This window comes from Euprymna scolopes, chromosome 3, assembly GCF_053919585.1.
Source record: "Euprymna scolopes isolate OS-2025 chromosome 3, ASM5391958v1, whole genome shotgun sequence".
Classification (NCBI taxonomy): Eukaryota; Metazoa; Mollusca; class Cephalopoda; order Sepiida; family Sepiolidae; genus Euprymna; species Euprymna scolopes.
This window is the reverse complement of record NC_136484.1, coordinates 121,715,104-121,736,300: the sequence shown is the minus strand read 5'-3', so window position 1 is coordinate 121,736,300 and position 21,197 is coordinate 121,715,104. Positions and strand designations below refer to the sequence as shown.

The 21,197-nt window shown below is 35.5% G+C and overlaps 1 protein-coding gene across 2 annotated transcripts in view; it reads right to left on the bottom strand.

Annotated features, from left to right (window-relative positions):
• Positions 1 to 21,197, bottom strand: part of LOC145258239 (cubilin-like) — a 1,360,229-nt gene that overhangs the window by 320,743 nt on the left and 1,018,289 nt on the right. For both annotated transcript variants that reach the window (XM_080116206.1, XM_080116216.1), the window contains exon 11: positions 4,686 to 4,835. In XM_080116206.1, the coding sequence (XP_079972332.1) occupies positions 4,686 to 4,835 (150 nt within the window). The remainder of the gene's footprint in view (positions 1 to 4,685; positions 4,836 to 21,197) is intronic.

Sequence of the window (21,197 nt, the reverse complement as noted above, 5' to 3'; positions counted from 1 at the left end):
ATTGACAGGGTGAGACTAAGAAAGCAACTCCTGTCATGGCACATGTCTTGTCATGGGCACATGTCTTGTCATGGGCACGCGTCATTGAATTCATGGAAAAGGTGCATTGAGAATAATGGATTATGTAAAAAAAAAATAAAATAAAATAAATTTTCGAGAACGAAAAGTCGTTCTTTTTAGTCATGTGCAAGCGACTGTATAAGTCGCTCCGTCGGTCGGTCTGTCCATAACACTTTTATGCTTGGCCTTTTTGGTTAAGATCAAAGGTCTGTTGTTAATAGATGCTGTTCTTAGCTTTTAAAGTATTTCTTGGCCTGTTGGCCAAGATCAAAGTGCAGTATCTGGACCCTTCTATCAGAGCTGTCGCAGGCTGCTGGGAGAATCTGCCTACATGAAAGAGTGCCAAGCCTCGCTAAAACGACTACCAAGGTCCAGCAAGCTTGTGACTCCTACCTGTAGGGAACTCCACAGGATCTAGTGAGCTGGGCGCCAGGTTCGAGTCATCTAAACAATCCGGAGTTCTCTCTGACCTGGCGATTGGCCCGAAATACACTACCACTCAACAACATACAATGCAGCTCTGAGTTTTTGGAGTCGTCTGATAGTTCCCGTTGTGGGACAATGGCCGTAGAAACAACTGATCATGCTTTCTTCCATTGCCGCGAACTCCGGCGGTACTGGTCGCATGTCAGCGAGGTGACGGCTCGCATCGATCCTGAGCATCCTCACCCAATTACCGTATCCAATGTCGTGGACAACGTGAGGCCGCCATGGGACCGGGAAAGACAAATGATCTACGTTACGATCCTGGGCGTGGCAAGAATGGTGATTTGGACGTCGCGTCTGCAAGGTTGCCGGGGGAGGGGGGTCTTTTTCTGATCAGGATCTGATCGCTTTCTTTAAACACCAACTACAGGTGAAAATCAGATGTGATAGAAGAAGGCTGCATCGCGCGGCATTTGACAGAAGATGGATACATGTAGCAAGTCTGTGTGTACGAAGAGGAGCCAAATTTGAATACGTGTTCCCCACCTAGGTGTGGAACGCGCAGATCCGTAAAGTAAAATTAAACAAGTAGCCTCTCAGTAGCTGAGTGTGTGTTCCAACCCTCCCCGATTAGGAAGTCTCCAAGATCTCCACCCCCTCCTTCTTGCAATTTTTGTTTTCATCCCCTCCTCTAAATTTCACCCATCTTGGAGAGAAAGAAATACAAACTAACCCCCATTCCTTACCCACAAAATTTTCTTTTTTCCAGTCACCCCCCCCCCATCTAGAGGGCATCCCCACTTAAAGACTGACCCACAGAAGCGAGGTTCCTTTTACAAACCTAGTGGAACGGGCAGTTTATCAACTAGACAGGGTTGGGAGGGTCCTATAATCACTCCCCCCCGCCCTCGACACAAAGGAATTATTATACCATTTTTATTGTTATCTTTTTTGTTTTTACACGTCAATGTTTTAAAAATTGGGAGTTAAGTAGGACGTCCCCCAGTATGAAAGTGTGAATGCGGTATTATGGTGAAAGAAGATACTAGCTGAGAGAAACTTTTGATTTTGTTTAGTTCTGGAGTGACAAGGATGACCAACGACCCCCACAATCCCCCCTTTTGAGTTGGCCATGTGCCTAAATTTTTTGTTCATTATTGATTTTCAATGTATTTTTACCATGAATAAAGGATTTAATATCTCAAAGTGTAGTATCTGTTCCGGCAGATACTGCAAGCAAAAACCATATGTGGGGCAGCCCCACATATAAGACCTTAGTCAATGTTGGGGCAACCCATCATACCAATTGTAACTATCCAGCTCCCCATTTCCCCCCTCACTCCTCACATTAAAAATCGACCTTGTGCCTAATTTGCTCGGTGGGGGAGCAAATAAATACCCTTTTCTTGGCCTTTTGGCCAAGATCAGAGTGTAGTGTCTGGTTTTACTACATGCTGTACTTATTGTGATATAAAGTGGGAGATCACTTTTCTGTATTAATTTAATGTAAAATGATCACCCACTCTACAACCAGTCAGTCTCAAAGCCATGCAAGTCATTCTCCAGATCAAGTTGTTTTTGAAGGATTCCAGTTATTTTTTAAGCATTCAAGTAATTCCTACGTTCATTCAATTCAACCTTAAGTTCATTAAAGTCATTCTAAGTCATTTACTTTTTATTTATTTAAGTCATTTCAGCCCATTTTTCGATCATTTTAGTTTATCTTTAAAAAGTTCATGTCAATCCTACATTCACGCATTCATTCATTACACGAGAGCATGCGACTAATGGCTATCGGCCTTGTTAATGGTACAACACCTGTCTTCGTAGCTCTTCAACTTTAAATTAAAACATAGGCTTTACTTTTGGAACGACCCTTATGTGTGTGTGTGAGTGTATATATATATATATATACACACACACACACTCCTGACTGTAGTGATACCTACATCGCTATGTAAAGACAAAGTATATATTACTCTACTTTGTAATAAGCACTCTTGTACAAACCTTATTAAATTCATTGGATGTTTTACCTCTGAATATTCTTAACCTGGAATTATATATATAAGTGAAAGTGTGTGTGTGAGTCTGTGTCCATTTCCCTACGCAATAACTCTCAATTTTGAGCCTACAGATTCGAAATATGATATACAGGGTAGTGAGATTTGGGAAAATCGATGTGATTGGTTTTAGGACAGAAATTTGGCGATTAAGGCGTCAAGTTCAACGATTTAACCTTTGAGAACTTTACCAAATTCCTCATACAATTTTGAGGATAAACACGTGAAATTTTAGATATAGGTTCCTTGGACATGGATCTAACTTTACTTGATTTGAGTCCAAAAGAATAAATGTTAAGGCGTCAAAAAAGGGGTCAAAGTTTTTTAAAAATTGACCTCATCGGTCTCTTCCAAATTACTCAGACAATTTCTGGTCTAAATATTTGAAATTTACATAAAGGGTATTCAGAGATAAGGCAAGCTTTTTCATCGGTTTTTAGGTACCAATATATAAATGTATGTATGCATGTATGTATGTATGTCTGCCTGCCTAAAACTTTCAATAGAGGCGACGGATTTTACCAAGATCAGTATCATTTTGAAGTTCGACCTTTCATACGACAAATATCGAAAAATTGATTAAAATATTAATATCTTCCCCTTCAACTAGACACTTTTCTACAGGGAGGGGTCACTTTTTTGCGCGGATATTTTTGAAAGATATCCTCTCCTTTAAATTGTCTAGCCTTAATTTTTAAAAATGTCACTTCCGGTTTGGCGGTGGTCGTAACAGCATAGACGTTAGGTTTTTACCCCGTTCTTTTCCTCCTTTGCGGTATGGGTTCGAGCCTGCCTTCCTACTTCCACCTTTTTTTTTGTTCAACAGACACATCCAAACACCCGGGCAACGCTGGGCCGAAATGCTAGTTTATACATATATATTTATAATGAGTGTATCATTGTAGTTTCCTAGACATAAATCCACTGAAACTCCTGGTGTTTATCAAAAAATGTTCAGTGATAATACCGTAATTATAGAATATTTATGTATTTGAAAACGAATGGAAAATGAAATAAAGTTAATAAGGAACAAAAAGAAAATGAATGATTGGAAGAAAGTGAGGATAAATTGAAAAAAGAGGGTTGGAAATTTAATAGAAATGTATATAAGAAAGTAAGCATCCTCTTTCCACCCATTCTTTCCCTCTCTTTTAATCAACGCTATATATATGTATATAATGTTGGTATTAAAATGAAACATCTTACATTATAAAATATATATATATATTAGAAATAAAGCGACCCGTTTCTTCACTCACTGAGCTTCGATTTGAAGATTCGAACGAGGAAAAGCGAGTTTACTAAGCGAGTTAAATATGTAAAAACTGAAAACTTATTTCTGCATGCTATATATTTCACTCTCCCTTCTCATTACTTCTACGATAGTTTAAATAGTATTACTGTTCCTGACTATATTCTCTTCCGTTTATAATTGAATATTCAAAGATTTTTTTTTTAAATTCTTACCTTTGTTTATTACAATTGCCAGCGAATAAAGAGAAAATATGCGAATACTAGAATAGCTATAGAATAAGAGCGTGAGGTAAAACGCATTCTAAGTTCGTAAGAGATCAGTCACTTGATGACTTAATTGCATATTACATTGGAACAAGTAAACTATAAGTTTAGTTAACCATAACTCAATTCCAAAACTGAGACATGTTTTAACATGGATTATATATGTGATTAAAATATGTATGAATATGCCTTAGAAAAACAAGCGTAGTTTAATTCAGATTTAACGCACACAAATGTTAGCATTTTTGTTATATTTTAGCAATGATTTTATTTGCATAAAAAACAAAACAAACTGTCTAGATCAACAGAGAGATGGAATTCGATTTTGCAACAATCCATGTAAAAGAGCTACAGGCGATGTTTCTAGCTACAATTTTTAATTATTCGGTGATCGAATGATTTCATTTTTCTAGTAGGTTTGATAGGTGAAAACTTAGGCAGTAACGTGAATAAATGTATTATTCTTATATATTGTCATTATATTATTTTCTTATTATTACTAAACAACTATAAATTATATTATACAGCTAATATAAATTAGAGAAGAACATCTTTTTTTAAAAAGAAATGGTTATAAAAACGAACAGTGGTATAAATGAATGACAAAAATATACTTACGGGATCCCATGTAATACGAAAGCTGAAAGCCCCTTCCTGTGAGAGATGCGTCAGAATGGAAGTGGATGAAGAGGCTGGCGTGGTATGTGTAGAATTTTCGCCTGGTCCCGCCGCACCACCGACTGAATATATCTGCCCTCCTGTCGGTTCCTGCAGAATAACTATAAGTAAGTAAACAGCTATAGCAGAACACACACAGGCGGACGGATACAGGCAAGTGCATGCAGTTACCCCGTTTACCATCGTCCGTTCCTCCGTCTCATTAAAAACAAACAAAAAACAATCAAAGAAATTTAAAGAAATAACATGGACAAGCACACAAAGAAACAAGAAAGCAACATAAAACAATAAACAACAACAAATACAAACAACAAAAAACGAACAAGGTTATACCTGAACTTAGATCCAGCGTTGAATTTATACGAACCTCTCAATGAGAAAAGGGTCGATTGTTCTGGTGTCCCGCTGAAGAGATTTCTTTAGCAGCATCCCGAAAAACGCCTAGGTTTGATTTGTGTTACTATGACTAAACTATTGCACACACTAATATATATATATATTGAAAATCGAATGTAAGCTAATTTAAAATTTTCTTTTTTGTAGTACATCACTGCCATTGACGGAATTCGGGGACACTTCAAAAAAATATATGGATGTCACGGAGGCTCGATGCGCGGAATTAAACAGAGAGCAAATACCGAGGATACGTTAACAGGCATGAGAAAGGGGAGTTTGACTGAGATTCGAGACCACTGATATGCGAGGAAACAGAAAAAAGTGGTGTGAATATTATTGTCGAGAGAGTTAAGCGTGCAACGAATGTTTTACACTGAAACTGAACAAACTGAGAGCAAACAAACTCACACTGTTTGATATTACGCTGATAGAACCTTTCCATAAAAAATCTCATTACTTTGTTTTTTATCATGTCTAAAAAATTGGTTCCAACTGACGTACTACGAATAATAAAGACACCGTACAAAATCCTGTTACACGCGTTTTTTTTTGTTTTTTTTTTAACATGACTACATAAAAGTCACATTTTGCTGTATGAACAAGGTATAGCAAACTCATAAGTCCAGGAGTTGCTCCCGATCCTGAAAGTGAGCTGTTTTTGTCCTCGCTCCATCTAACCATTAAAATAACTTGTTCAAAATTGAACAAATTTCCAACATTATTATTTTCAAATAAGTCCCAATAAATAAATTCCGCCAGAGATCCGCTATTTCTGAAAATCTATATACGGTTAAGATAAACCTATTCCAATGGAATTTTTTACGGGTCTTTAAAAACATTATGATCTTAAGGTTTTCTGCTTAATAGATATTAATGAAAATGTTCTTAGATGGGAAGGCCCCGTTATTTAATCCAACACAGACTATAATAAACAGACAAGCCAACCCCGATGCAAACAAGGAAATACATTTAAATGTCAAAAACGCGTAGAGAAACGAATAGTCGATTAAAGCCATTTAACATCTGACACAGATTTATTAAATTTAGCTCTTTCTTTATTCCTTCTACCTTTATGGGTCACAGAACTCTGCATTCACAATTTTCAAACTTTAATTCAAGCAATATTTCAACTCATTATAACCCATTCTAATGTCCGTGGCATGCTAATCACGTTATGCCACATAGTTTATTGGGAACCATCGTAAACTATGGAATCTTCAAACTAGGTTCAAATCCAGTTGGAGGATCTATTCCATAATCTAACCACTAATACTGTTGGAAAAATTTTGAACACCCGAATTACTCCTAACAGTTGTAAGAATAATCAATCGTGCTCAATTAATTATATTGATCAGACCGTGCACGCTATTGTATTTCGGCACTAAATTATTAAAGGATCGACATGTATGAAAGATATATATTTATTTTTGGGTATACCCATCAAGAAAGCTTGCGAATAGTTGAATAGAACTTGCTTTTGTTAGACAATTTTTCATATTCAAGTTTGATAGTTACGGTTGGTAAATATTTGAAACTTTACCATGTCGACAGAATACTAGCCCAAATCCTGAGCCAGCTATGACAGTATATCAGTGTAGAATATTGACCATAAATTTAAATAAGTATCCCTAAGATACCGTCTGGTCATTAATTAATTGAACCAAATTGCGATAATACTGCTAGCCATTTTGTTAAGATAGTGGTTTAATCTCATATTTATAAAATTATTGGATGCAAATAACTTCGCAGTCAATTTTTCAATACATTTGCTATTTGAAAACTAAGTTATATAATTTTCTATTCGACAACTTAAACCGTTTCAAATTCATTTCATATTTTAATAGTTCACGGAGAAATTCATTTTTTATCATCCAGCTATAAATTAAATTGCCTGACTAGATTATGTAGAAATCAAAATGCATTCTGATGGATTGTTTTTAATAAGATTCGTAAAGATTTTTTTCCTTTTAGGCTATTGCATTTTTGATATCAAGAATTATTTGATTATTTTTTTAAAGTAATGATAATGTATTCAAAGTTACGTTGATGCAAGAAATACAGTTCAGATGTGTGGATCAGCATTTTCTAATAATGTCGAACGGCATTCAAACATGAATTATAACGAAAACTAAATAGAAAAGCATATCAATCGCGTCCATTGTGAAGATTCGCCATAACATGTTTTTTTTTCTTATTTAGTTCAATAAATAAAAGGCACCCAAAACAGAAATTGTTTTACTCTAAACACATGCACGTGAAAGAGTTAAAACAGTTAAATTATTACTTTATTAATAGCTTCGGATTACGCGCGTGTATCATTATGCTAAAGCTGGGCGCATCAACGTTTATTTCCAAGAGACCCGTGTACATTTCCAGGTCACCCTTGGACAATGAGTACAACCTGGTAGCTTTCTTCTGATATTCTGCAAAGTTACTATGCAGAAGATTGATGGAGTACTTAAACCGTGGTGGAGGCAATACACGTAGAAAAAGGAGGGCTCTGTTGAAAGATCAGACCTGATAGATGGAGCCCGTTGGCTATGCATGGCAATCTTACAGTGATAGTTGGTTGGTTGTTTTATGGTATATCAACCCTTTCTAGGTTATTTAATGACAAATCCAGTTATTTTGAAGAACATTTTTTTCATAGAATATATTTTTTTCAAGTCGGTTTTTATTTAACCCATAGTTGGAATCCTAACAGATACTACCAGTCCGGGACAGAGTGGACCTGGGAGCAATGGCAATTAAAGGGTAGCTCCACACTCCTCAAAGCCCGCAAGCTGGGGCCTCACCATCGGATATAGTTTAAGGGCATATCCAGGAGTATAGTGATCGTATCAAAGCACCTACTTCCAATTTATTGTGAGCCAGCACAGAAGTACGAGGGCATTTCAAAAGTAATGCATCCTATTCTTATTCCGCCCGAATGCATCAGAGAGCATTGAAAATGGCATTATAATGATGACTGAACTTAGACAGTCATGACCTGAAAGTCTCATCTCTCTGTTAGAGATATTGACGGTGTGAGACAAAAAAAGAAACATCTGTCATGAACGTTCATCAGAAGCAGAGATACGTCATTGAATTCCTGGCAAAAATCCATTGAGAATTGCGGTGACTATGTAGAAAAATAACTTCTAGAGCATAATAGGTCGCTCGTTTTAAAAACGTACAATTCTCATCTTCGTAGATTTTCAAATTTTTCGAGTTAAAAAAAACAGGCTTTATTTTTGGAACGAACCTCGTGGTAATACCCATAAAACTAATGAGAATGCTCATATCAGTTTGAAATTTGATCTAACCAGAAATAACGAAACCCAGAATTAGCCATAATTTGTAATTAACTGAGCCATCAGTCATCTCTTAGTTATCAATGTGTTACGTGCTTCTGAAAACATAAGATTTTCTATAAATTAACGTTTCTAGTTAGATTTCGTTTTTCGTTCCCTTTATCGCCGACCATGTTAACATTAACTTTCTAGTAAGAAAATCATTAACATGAAAAAAGGGTGATTTTACATTGACATAGCACGTTGAAAGTTATTTTCGGTTAAATTTAGTTTTAATGTAATTTAATAAATTTCACGCTTTCACTTAAACTTGTTCTGGCAGCTGATTGACTAATCGCTTCCATAATTTGCCGGGAGATGCTGACACGAAGCTGTCGTATATCGGGTCATGAAATGGTTAAGTCCCAAATATTCATAAATAAATGCCCTTAAGTAGATTTCGTCTTTCAATGTAATCAAAATGATAAAAAATCGAAATGGAAAATATGAAAATGACAGCCGTTTTAGCAAAGGTTATAATCCGTTGTTTTAAAATGAGTGTTATATGCTCAATTGATGGTTTAATATGGTTGTTTGTGCTAGTTTTTTTTTCATTAAATACTAATCCATATCAATCATTAACTGTGCGGCGAACGGATACCATGATACTTAGTTCGTTGCACATTACCATAAACAAGGGCCATACAAAAATCCCGGTAGATCGACCCAGCAGTTAAAGAGAAAACGTGGAATGAACAGACAAACTAAGAAAATTATTATAGACGAAATCAAAGTTTTGGATCAAAATGTTAGGTCAGGACAGACAAAGCATATTTTACTGATTTTATTATTTATATAACTCAAGAGTCCTACAGATGCAAAGGTCACCCTGGCGGATAGAAAGGCGGGGAAGAGGGTTATTAATATTTCATAATGAAAAGTTGATATGCCCAAACTAAAAGGAAAAAGGTTCTATCCATCTTTGTTCGTGTGATACACTTTCCCCCTTGTGTACAAAGAACAACAGCGATCTTGAAAAGAAAGCTATAGACTGATACTAGGATCCCGTTTCGAACGCTCGATTTCATTTGAACGAAACAAAAAAAAAGCAAATAAAAAAAAACTATATGAAACGGTGTACATTAAACGAGTACCTGGCAAAAACAGTATATATATATATATATATATATATATATATATATATATATATATATATATATATATATAAGCCATAATGAAGATAAGAATGAAAAAATAAAGTTCGCTTAAAGAAATGTGTTATTGCATTCTCGTTCTGGTGCTCGGGGATGGGAAGACTAGTACATTACATAAATGCAGAAATCGAGATGTTTCTTTCCAAACAGAAATATAAGAAAAAAAAAAACAATGGATTACATTCGATCCGATGGATCATCATTGGATGGCTGTGTGGCGTTTCTCTCTGTCAATCTTTCTGTGATTTCCCCATCACCCGTAGCAACGAGATTGGCGAGAACAAAAAATTACATTAATGGCATTGAATGAAACTGCGTTTTATATATCTAGGTAGTTTATGATATTACACTCGATTTTTGTTTGTACTTCGGGATATTGTTGGGATTATAAACGGAGCGGTCCACAGTTCAATACCTACTGCGGTTTCTGAAATTTTTAGGTAAGGATTGATAATTTATATTATATAGGCTCATAGTGTAACGGATAAAGTACTTGCCGAGTTCAGTTGTAAGCGACACTTCTAGAAATCGAAGGATCAATTATCAGTGTAAGCAATAATTAAAATACGTTGTACGAATTACTTAGGACTTTCACCCGCTCATGGTTGACGAAGAAGGAGCATGCTACTCCTGTTGATTACATAAAGGGTCAATTCGAAATTCTTTGCAAATCCGAGAGTTCGAAAAAATACACATGAAGGTCGGAAGTTACGCTGTTCGAAATGTTGTAGTTTTCAAAAAGAAGTGGCTGCTCCCGTTTCGCCAGCAATGACTGAGAAGTTAGTAATTTAAAATTGTATTTTGAGTGTCGCTTGCACTATGGGTTGGACCATCAACCTCCAAAAGTAACATTTAGAACTGAATTTTAGCCAGTACTCTATCTACAACGCCATGATTCCTTGGGGAAGGGCCTGTGGCGTAGTAGACAGAGTACTAGCTGAAAATTTGTGGATTAAATTGAGCATTCCGTTCAGAATTCCGTGCAGATTCCACAGTTGGACAACATTTTGATTATTCATCTTCTTCAGAAAACTGTTCTCCTTTTGATTATTTTCGCGACGTTTCGGTCGATACAACCTTTGACCTTCGTCAGCATACACCTGACGAAGGTCAGAGGTTACATCGACCGAAACGTCGCGAACATAATCAAAAGGAGAACAGTTTTCTGAAGAAGATGAATAATCAATCCTCATTTAAAAATTCAGAGAAGCATCGATTTAAATAATCGATCATCTCAGAGAATATAAAAGTCCGTTATCCTTGACGTGATTTGAAACCGTCAATCAACCAGTCTCTAATGTGCTGTGTATTTCTATGTGTGTTTTTATTCTTATTGGATACAATGTAAAAGTTCGTTCTTAGGATTCGTTTTGTTGGAAATTGCATTACCTTTGAACAATTAAAATGAACTACCATTCGATAAAGTCAATCTCTGATTATGACAACTTTTCCCGCGAGAAATGGGTATTTTAAATGTAAAAATCCGTTACGCAATCTGTGTTTCCCTTTCCATTATTCTATATGGAAAAAATTACTTAAGTTTATCGACCCTGCAAATGGATTTTACATTCAAAAGTAGTTTCTATCTTGTAGCTTCCAAACGTTAATGTGTTGTACAAAGTAAACACATATTTAAAAAAAAAAATGAAATTTTCCTTCAACACTGAGAAACTGTCGACACAAACAATGATAGAAATACAATATATATATATATATATATGAAACCTTGTCTCTGTGTGTGCGCGAATTTGTTCCTTATAGACTCCGAAACGGCTCAACAGATTTTCTTAAAACTGTACAGAACTTTAAGCATAAGTATGGTCTTTGTTAAGTTTCGTCTCAGAATAACCCCGTAATTGCCGATAATCGAAACAGTTATTTTAATTTATCTATCCTCGGTAAGGCATTTGTCCATGTTGTCACTTCGCAACAATGATAGAACAACGGGCCGCGAAAATTCTGTGGGCAAGTTGATAACGACTTTTTTTTTGTTTGTTTTTTAGTTTTTTGCATGACGTGGTCCGTAGGTTCAAACCCCGCACGTAAATGTATTAATGTTTTTATTTTTTCGTTATCTGGAAACAAGTTTATATAAAACGATTTTATAAAAGAAATAGTAGGTTCTCTGGATTGCAGTATAGAATAACCTATTTTGGACTAAGCGATTTCACGGATTTCGATGAAAATAAAAATAGAGGAGTGTGAAATATTCATTGATCATTATTCAATCCCGGGCAACGTCGGGCCTCCCTGCTAGAATATATATATATATATATATATATATATATATATATATATATATATATATATATATACCCCATGGAAGAATGCAACTCCTACAGCAACCCAGAAACTAATAGTTAGGTCGAACGTCGGTTACGCAACCACGACTATATCCTACCGGTTATCCTCTCATAGTATTTATCATTATTCATCTGCGAATCTATCCATCTCATTAACATTTACCCGCAAGATGTATTAATGTTAATAACCTAGTCATATGTACAATATCACAGTGATTTCGAAGATGATACCATAATTATTCATAGTATATTAATACATTAAAATCGGGACGCATGTGGAACTCTTTATTTAATCAATAGTGGGTAGACTGTTCTTGTTTCGTCAGCCAGAGCCGGATAGAATCCTTAGTAAGTCTTACTCTTATTCTTAGAATCAGCTATACGGAGGATTCTCCAGAAAAGTTTCACTTAAAACTGATAATTATTTTATTCGTTGCGCCACGTGCCCAAGAATATTGGAGATTACATCGGATGAATGGTTGTGAAAACAGCCAAAATGAAAATATTAGTTCGAATTATCCAAATAATACACTTTCACAAACCTAATGTAAAAATACTAAACGGTTTAAAACAGTTTAACGGTTAGCTGCAGAGTTCTTGAGCTTGGCATGCCGAATTCGAATTCAGTTAGGTCTGTTAAACGAAGCTTTATAATATCATAGGAAAAAGTATGGGTTTAACGCTTCGAATCTACGAGTTCAACAGTTGGTTAACTAGAATTTTGGACATTTTTAAAAACTGTTAAAACATTGGATGAAAAATAAATAAATGTTACCAGATGCAAGATAAGTTACTCATCTACCTACCTGGTTAATTTTTTTGCTTTAACTTCATTTAAAGCGGTTTTTATTACTTGGGGAAAAAAAGGAGTATTAAGTTTGAGTTATAACGAAAATTGTGGTTTTGTTACAATCATGCCGAGGTTCTGTAATCGCTAAAAATCGAATTTTAAAAATATTGGGAGAATCACAACTAATGTCAACAATCGTGTAAAAATGTAATATTCGATTAGTATTTTGTTTCATTTTCGAGTGAAAATTTAAGCCCGACATGGTTTTAATGAAACCGATATTTTTCTCATTTTAAAAGTTACGCACTTGACACCACGTTTGTTTTAATGCAAAAAAAAAAAAAAACAGTACAAAAATAACTTATCTTTTGTTTGGTAAGATTTATTTCTTGTACATTTATTTTCTCTCTCCTTTTATTTTTGCTATTGATAAAACTGCACGAACTCATAAAAAAGAAGGTAACTAGCAAGCTATACAATTATAAATATCTGTTAATAAAGAGAAACCCGTTAGCGCTCGTCTTCACTGATTTCACTACAGGCATCGTTGGTAAATACATCGTAAAAACGCAGTTATAAAAGTTTTCGGTTCGTCATATCGATTTTCATTGTTTCGTTCAATAAATATAAATGCTAGGAAATGTCGAAAATATATTAGAAAAATAGTGTTCGTCTAGTTTCGCTGTCATCAAATCAAAATTTAATGCTTCGCTGCATAGAAAGTCAAACACGTCGCACTATCCTGTACAGTTATGGCCGATTCGGAGACAGAAGTACGTTTATTGAAGAACAAGTCGACGATGAATATTTTATATCTTTATTGAAAGAAATCGCCAGCTGTCAATGCGAGTTTATTAATGATCTTAATGTATAGACGCTGTTTTAGTTGCTTATTAATTCGTTTTTATATCCTATGAACTGTAAAGTTTCGCCGTGAAACATTTCAAACTGTACGAATAGAACAACGGGGAAAAACATTAAGTATTTAGACGTCAGATCTTATTAGTTTTCGGTCGTTAACAAGAAAGTAGTTATATTTTTTACACCTTTCATAAGCTCTCTTTCCTTTCAAGAGCTGGGTGTTTCATACGGACAAACTTTAATGCGGGGTGTGAGAATTATTGGACGTCACAAGGACGCTCATAGTCGCTAACAAATATTTTTTAAATGTTATGTATTTCCTCGCATTTCTATTACAAATACGAATGTTTCATTACGCACGCCAGGGTGTCTCTTAAGACTGACTACATAAGCATATTCTTTAGAAAAAAAAGGGGGGGAGGGACTAAAAGTTACCGATAATAAAAGCTTTGGCCGCCTCTGAAGTTCAATAATAACCAAAATCTGCAACCATCACTTAACGTCTAGCACATGAACAGATTGTGCAAGACGTTCAGTAATGGTCACTCTTTCCATTTTTCTTTTAAAATAAAAGATGGAATTATAATGGTCAGTCCTAGGTGTCTTCACTTTTGTGACAAAATATTCACTTGTGAGGAAATGCCAAGGGTACTAAGGAATTCAGTTAGTGCTTATATAGTATTATGCACAAGAAAAATCACATTCCCAGTAAAATCGTCTTGATATACTTACGCATTATGCAAAATAATTATCCTCACACAAAAATTGAAAAAAATTATTTAGAAGTTTAATGATTATTTGGCAGTTAAAATCACGGTATTCTTCTGTCATGGAAACCGAAATGTCGAACAACGCGGTGAGTGAGTGAAAATCGTCACCATGCATAAAAGTTCCGACTTGTTTCTTTTCAGTATTGACATCGATAATATAAATCTCACCTGCCTGTTTAAATGTATGTATGTATGTCTAAATCTTTCGACAGAGGCGACGAATTTTCACATGATAGGTATCATTGTAAAGCTTGACGCTTCGCACGACAAATATCGAAAAATTGTCCCAAAACATTTATTCCTTCACCCTCAACTAGGCACTTTTTTACAGGGAGTAGTCGCTTTTTTCGCCGATATTTTCGAAAGTCATCCCCTCTTTTCGATTAAGTAGGCTTAATTTAAACCTTCACAACTTCCGGCTTGGCGATGGGCACAACAGCAAAGACGTCACGTTTTTTTTCATGTTCTTTCTTCCTTCGCGATACGGATTCGAGCCTGCCTATTACCATGATTTTTTTTGCTCAACACACACACACACAGACACACACACACAGACACACACACACACACATACACACACACACACACACACACACACACACACACACACACACACACACACCTCCAGACATCCGGATAACGGCGGGCACCCAGGCTAGTATCAGAATAAACGTGAAAACATCTTAAATTTTACTTTTATTCTTTTTACTTTTATTAAATGTTTATTTACTATTATGTATATTTTTAATTTTTAAAAAATATATTTAATATTTCTAAAATATATTTTATCAGAAATTAATGAATTGTTTAATAGTTAAAAAAAAAAAATTGATAACAGTTCAAAGATAACTTAAAGTTTCAAATATCAAATATATGAATAATTCAATTTTAAACTGCATAAATACGAAACCAGTATATGCTGAAAAGTTTTATTGTTAATCGATGGCGCCAAAATAATCCTGTATGTGACTGTGGAAATTTGCTAAAATAACTAAAGACAATATCTTTTTAAAATTATTTGCAATACTGAAAAAAAAATTTCCAATATATATGTAAATGTAAATATTATACGAAAAACCCCCCAAAAAACTAGGCATAGTGACGATTTTCATTCAATCGCCGTGTTTTGGACATTTCAGTCTCCATAACAGAAGAGTATTAGGAGTTAAACTGCCAAATAATCAGTTTAATTTCAAAAGGAAAACTACTGTTCCTGATGCACAATTAATTAGTTCAATGACAGACTGTCTTATCTCCCCCGTTATTACAGGATTTTCGATCTTGTTCATGGTAAAACTAATTTTTATTCTTAATTAAATTTCTACTAGATATATATTTTTTTATTTTACGGTGTACAGTATACCCTCAACTGTTTGCGTGTTCCCATCCGCTGCCCCAAATATTCGCGTGTAAAGATCTTAACTCTACTACATCATATATCAGTAGCATCATAATGTCATAATAATGAATGCTCGGTAAACAGCGTTGCCAAGTTTTAGATCTGGAGATTTCATTTGGAATATAGCGCGTTAATTTTGAATCTAACCATTAGCGTTTTTGTTTTCCCTAAAATCTGAAGATGTCGTTTGCAAGTAAGGTTAGAAGAATTCGAAACCGAAAAAGAAAATACAAACAAACATTAATTACTTTGGAAGATATGCACACCAGACAGCGGCCAGGCCAAGACGGGCAAAAAAATATGTTCAGTGTTTTTTTTATACTTAACTAACAAATTTTCGAGAGGCTTAATATAACATCCACCGTTTCCCCGGGATGTAATTTTCGGGCCATGAATTCCTTCCATGCAGTAACTGGATCTAACGCAAATGCTGTAAAAAGGGCGCGCTTGATGCAGGTAAAATCTGTTTTCTTCTCATCAGCCAACTGCTGGTATACTGCATATGCTCTCCCAGTGAGGCGCATTGGGACAACGCATTCCATACGCTTCACCCCACTGAGCTGACATATTAATTCTGCTTTTTCCACCCATTCCTGCACTGAGTGATCAGTGCTACTGCCATCAAACAGGGGAGTTAGCTTGGGGTCTAATCCTGACGTCATGTCGAAATAGCTTGTGTTCGTTACAACTCTACTTTCAACCGAGTCGTTGTTTGTTTCGTTCACCACACTCTTTTCTTCTACCTCTTTTACACACGTCCGTTCGCTTTAGCGACTAAAAATCGTCTGTTCTCCCGCTTTCCTTTCCTCGTTATTTATGGAGTCAGGGTACGAGATTCTCCGAGATTCCCCGAGACTTTTTTCCACATAAACGCATGTTTAGAACGCATGTTTAGAAAGTAAATGCGATGTGAATACTTAAAAAAATAGATAAGAGAATGGGCTGCAAATGAACACTGGAATATTTACTTTTTTACCATAATTTAATAAAAGAAAACTGAAAATTCGATTGAGAATTAATGCTAAAAATCTGAAAATAAACTGTGATCTTGTGACATAATTGCCTATCATAACTGCATTGTATTGTAATGTTTTATTATAACCTGAAGTGTCTGTACTGTATTTAAGTTTTCCTTTAAATGTCTTCCACCTTCTGTTATTTCTAATACATACGTTGTATGCGTAAAAAATGACTTTACGATACACTAATACAGTATGGCTAACGATGATATGCGGTGTTATTTTCCTTTTGTACTTAAGTTTCCTTTTGTTTTTTTTTACAAAGGAGTCATCACTTATCAAGACTCGGAGGCCACTCGAGGATAAGGGTAAATGAGTGTACAGTAGTCAATGGGAAAATGTCGTCGAAATCGTTAGCAGTGGAAATTTGGTAAATTGGATTACTTAAGGGAATAGCTCATCAAGAACGTGTTCACGTTTAACTTGAAGACGATCATATTGTATTCAGTTGGAAAGCAAGGAAACGGAAGCGAGTTCCACAGGCGTGTAGTTCGAAGAAAGCGTTGTTCATAGAATCTACATTTAGGTTTATGCATAGATAAAGAGTGGGGGAAAATTATTGATAGTGGTTTCAGATAGACAAGTGTTTTTCGGATAAATCAGTACAGATGGTTCATAGATTGAGGCCCAGACGAGCACTTGCAATGAAAATAATGATAAAGCAGAGACAGGCTCGCAACGTCTCATTTGTGGTAAAGAGGTTGCAGGGAAGAGAAAAGAGCATCCCTACTAAGCTACGAAGTCAATTTTGAACTCTGTAAAGGCAAGCTAAGCTTCTTTTAGGAGCTCCTGCCCAGATTCTTTCTAGGACAGACGTACTTGGCTCTTATACAAAGAGAATTGCATTAGCAGTGAAATATCTATTGGAGCGATAGAACAGTATTTTTCCAGCAGCTTAGGCAAGGGATTTGATGCACGTGTTCCATCTCAGATCAGGAGTAAAGAAGCTTATCAAAACATGGAGCCTCTCCAAGATGAGAGCCATTCATTTTAATTGATGCCAGACGATGATCAGAACGTTGATCATATAAAGATAGAAGCTTGGTTTTGAGTAGATTAAAATTAATCAGCCACCTCTTTCTCTATTGTACCACGTGATAAAGATCAGAGGAGAGAGAATTAGAGAGAACTTTGTCATAGATGGTAGTGTCGTCAGCATAAATGTCTACGAATGATCTTAGAATGTGATTTGGGAGATCATTGATATAGATCAGGAAGAGAGTTGGCCCAGAATGGACCCCTGCGAGACTCCTGCATTAATACTCTGAGCTTCTGATTTCTGACCATCTACCACTACTCTTATGATCCTTTCTGAGATGAATATATACTTCTAAAAATGCTTTTTGTGTGCGTGTATTGATAGTCATCTTAAAACCTTTTCTATTTACTAAAAAAGAAAATACAACTTTGTTATATATGGGTCGTGGAATTGCATTCATCCGCAAAATATCTAGTTAATTTGCATATTCTTTTAAACATTCATTTCAATTAATTCCCTATTAGTTTTTTTCGGGTTTCTCATGGATGGATGGATGGGTTATTTAATCAGCATATCAACCTTTGTGGGTTATTTAATGCTGTTTTTTTTATATCAACCCCTTCTGGGCCATTCAATGTTGAATCTAGTCATTTTGGGGATGGTGGTTTTCTCATGGAATGATCATCTTTAGTTAACTATATCGTGTAATTATATCTATGCAGATATTCTACGTGATTTATAGTTGTGAAATGTTTGTGTAAAAAGTTTATATTAAACACAAACCCCTTCTTATATATATATATATATATATATATATATATATATATATATATATATATATATATATATATATATATATATGCATACATATATATTTGTTTTAAAAATTTTGCCTACCACACTTGTTAGTTTTTTGTATACAGAATGAAACTTAAGATATAGGGTATTCGAATTCATATGAAACTTTATATTTGTATTTTAGCCGGGGAAAATCGGCGCAAAAGTGGAAATAAAATGGAATTTGCCAGGTGAAGGTCGAACGATGGCATTACGAATATGCGTCCGGACGTAATAGCTATTGGTTCATAGTTTAAGTTTTATCCTTGCAGTAAATATGTCTTCATAGCTCAGACATTAATGTCAAAAGAAAAAGTAAATCATCAGCTAAATGTTTTGGTTTCGATTCTCAGTGGTGGCGCATGAGTCATTTTTTTTTTTAACTTTAAATCATTGCTACATACTGGGTCTACTATCATATAATACACAATCTGCATTAATCAAAATATCATATTTAAGCGTATTTTACGACCGGGCAATGCCGGGTGGCCTGCTAGTGATTAAATAATGGAAAAAACATTTTCAGCTATAACGTATCTATAGATTTTGTGGAGTAGATCTTTATGGCATACTCTATCAAAGGCCTTTGATATGTCAAGAGCAATTGCCCTAAAAAGGAAGCCTCCGTCGAGAGATTTGCTAATCCTGTGAGGTATAACTGTTAGCACGTCTGCTGTAGATCCAGAAGAATGGAAACCATATTGCATGTCACTGAGGCATTTTTGCTGAGGTGTTTGACTATTTAACAGATTCCAGCCACTTCTTCGTGATGCACAAGCGACTGATTGGTCTGTATTAAGAGGGAGATGACTGATCACGTGAATTTTTAAATGCGGGACATACTAATTAGGTTTTCCAGCGTGATAGAAAGCAATTCTCCTTAAGATCACGCTTAAGCGTCTTTGTAAGTATGAGAACTAGTTCTGGTTAAAGCTTTTTGAGCGCTATAATAGGAATGCCGTCAGGTCTAGTTGCTTTACTGGAATCGAGGTTTTTGATTAGCTCGGCAACATCATGCACATATATTTATATGTAGCATAGCGTGTTTTCAGATGCAGGAGAAAATACGGGGTTTAGGCGGCCCTCATTGCATAGGGTAGAATTAGCTGCAAAGAGTTTAGCTTTGTCTGATGCTGACAAAATTACCTCAGGTCTATTGATGATGGTTGGGCTAGAGCACACACTTCTATTCAGGACTGTTTATTTGACAAAATTTGTGGGAACCAAGCCGCTGCTTAGCTACTTTGGACTTGCTGGACTGAGAATACAAATCTCGCATTCATTATTACTTTTTTTACAGTGGCTGCTGGTCCTTCAGCCGACTTTAGTCTCAGTACATCACTGACGTTGGAAGCAATGGAAATCGTGATTTCTGCGCGTAATGGCAGCAGCACATTTTGGAGAGAACAATAGCTGGCTGTAAGGTTTTTGGTATTTTTTGGTGGGTATAAATCGGTCTATACCTATAATTAACCATTCCGTTAGGTCTGATACTATAAATGACACATTATTTTTAACATGGAACGCAGAGGCAGATCTGATATAAATGTACGAAAGCTATCTCAGTCAGCCATAGAGTATCGGTTTACTGTACGATGGAAAGGTATACAGGAGGACTTGTTACATTTTGTTTTTATCTTAACTGAAACAACCGAATTGGAGGCAGAACGAAAGATGAACATAGCTCAGGACAAGTTATGAAAAAAGGGCTCGGAGACTTGCATACTGACCATTATTGTTAGGCACACCGACTGAGTTCGTGACCAATCTGAATTAGATCATAAGCAATGAAGAAATCATGACAGCACCTCTCCTCCACTGCCTTGTTTGAGTGGACTAACCATTCCACATTGTGAACTTTTTGATTAAAACATTGTTGTAGCACAAAATTAAAAAATGTGTTTATATTATTATTACTACATTAGTGAACTGCATGCAATAGTACTACAATATAACTATATTAATGAGTAAACGTGTTTGTAGAAATTGTTTGGAAGCATTTGTTAACGTATATAATCTGCATACATGGACGTTTTAAAATTGCATCCAATGTTTGCGGTTTTTCGCTATTTGCGACAGGGAAGACCAAACCCCCGCGAAGAGGGAAGGAATACTCGAGATACATAATTCTTGCTTGATATCCATATATATCGGAAAGTTTGTAAAATTTATGTAGACCTGCGAGTTTCATCTGTGCAATATACTATACAAGCAGTTGTTTTTAGAACATATATAGCCGGCAATGGACGCCCTCGCTACATTTAATATTAGCCTTTCGCATAGTTATATTTAAACTTGATTTAGAGTCAAATTCCGCTCTTATAGAGATGTAGGTAAATGCTAATAGCCACTAATAGAGCAGATATGCGTCTATTGACAAGTCATCAGTTTCAGGGGGATAATCTCACAACATCTGTCCCTATTTACTTTCCTCCTCACAAGGACACGTCAGGCTTGTTGTCAAGCTTTAATCTAGGAAAAAAATCCAGCTCCCCCAAAAATGGCACGCTGGGTTAGGACAAATATTAAAATTGTTTTAGTCGAGAAAGATTTCTACTACGCTGACAAATGAAAAAAAAATATCAATGGTAGTGTATTTTCAGAACAGATAC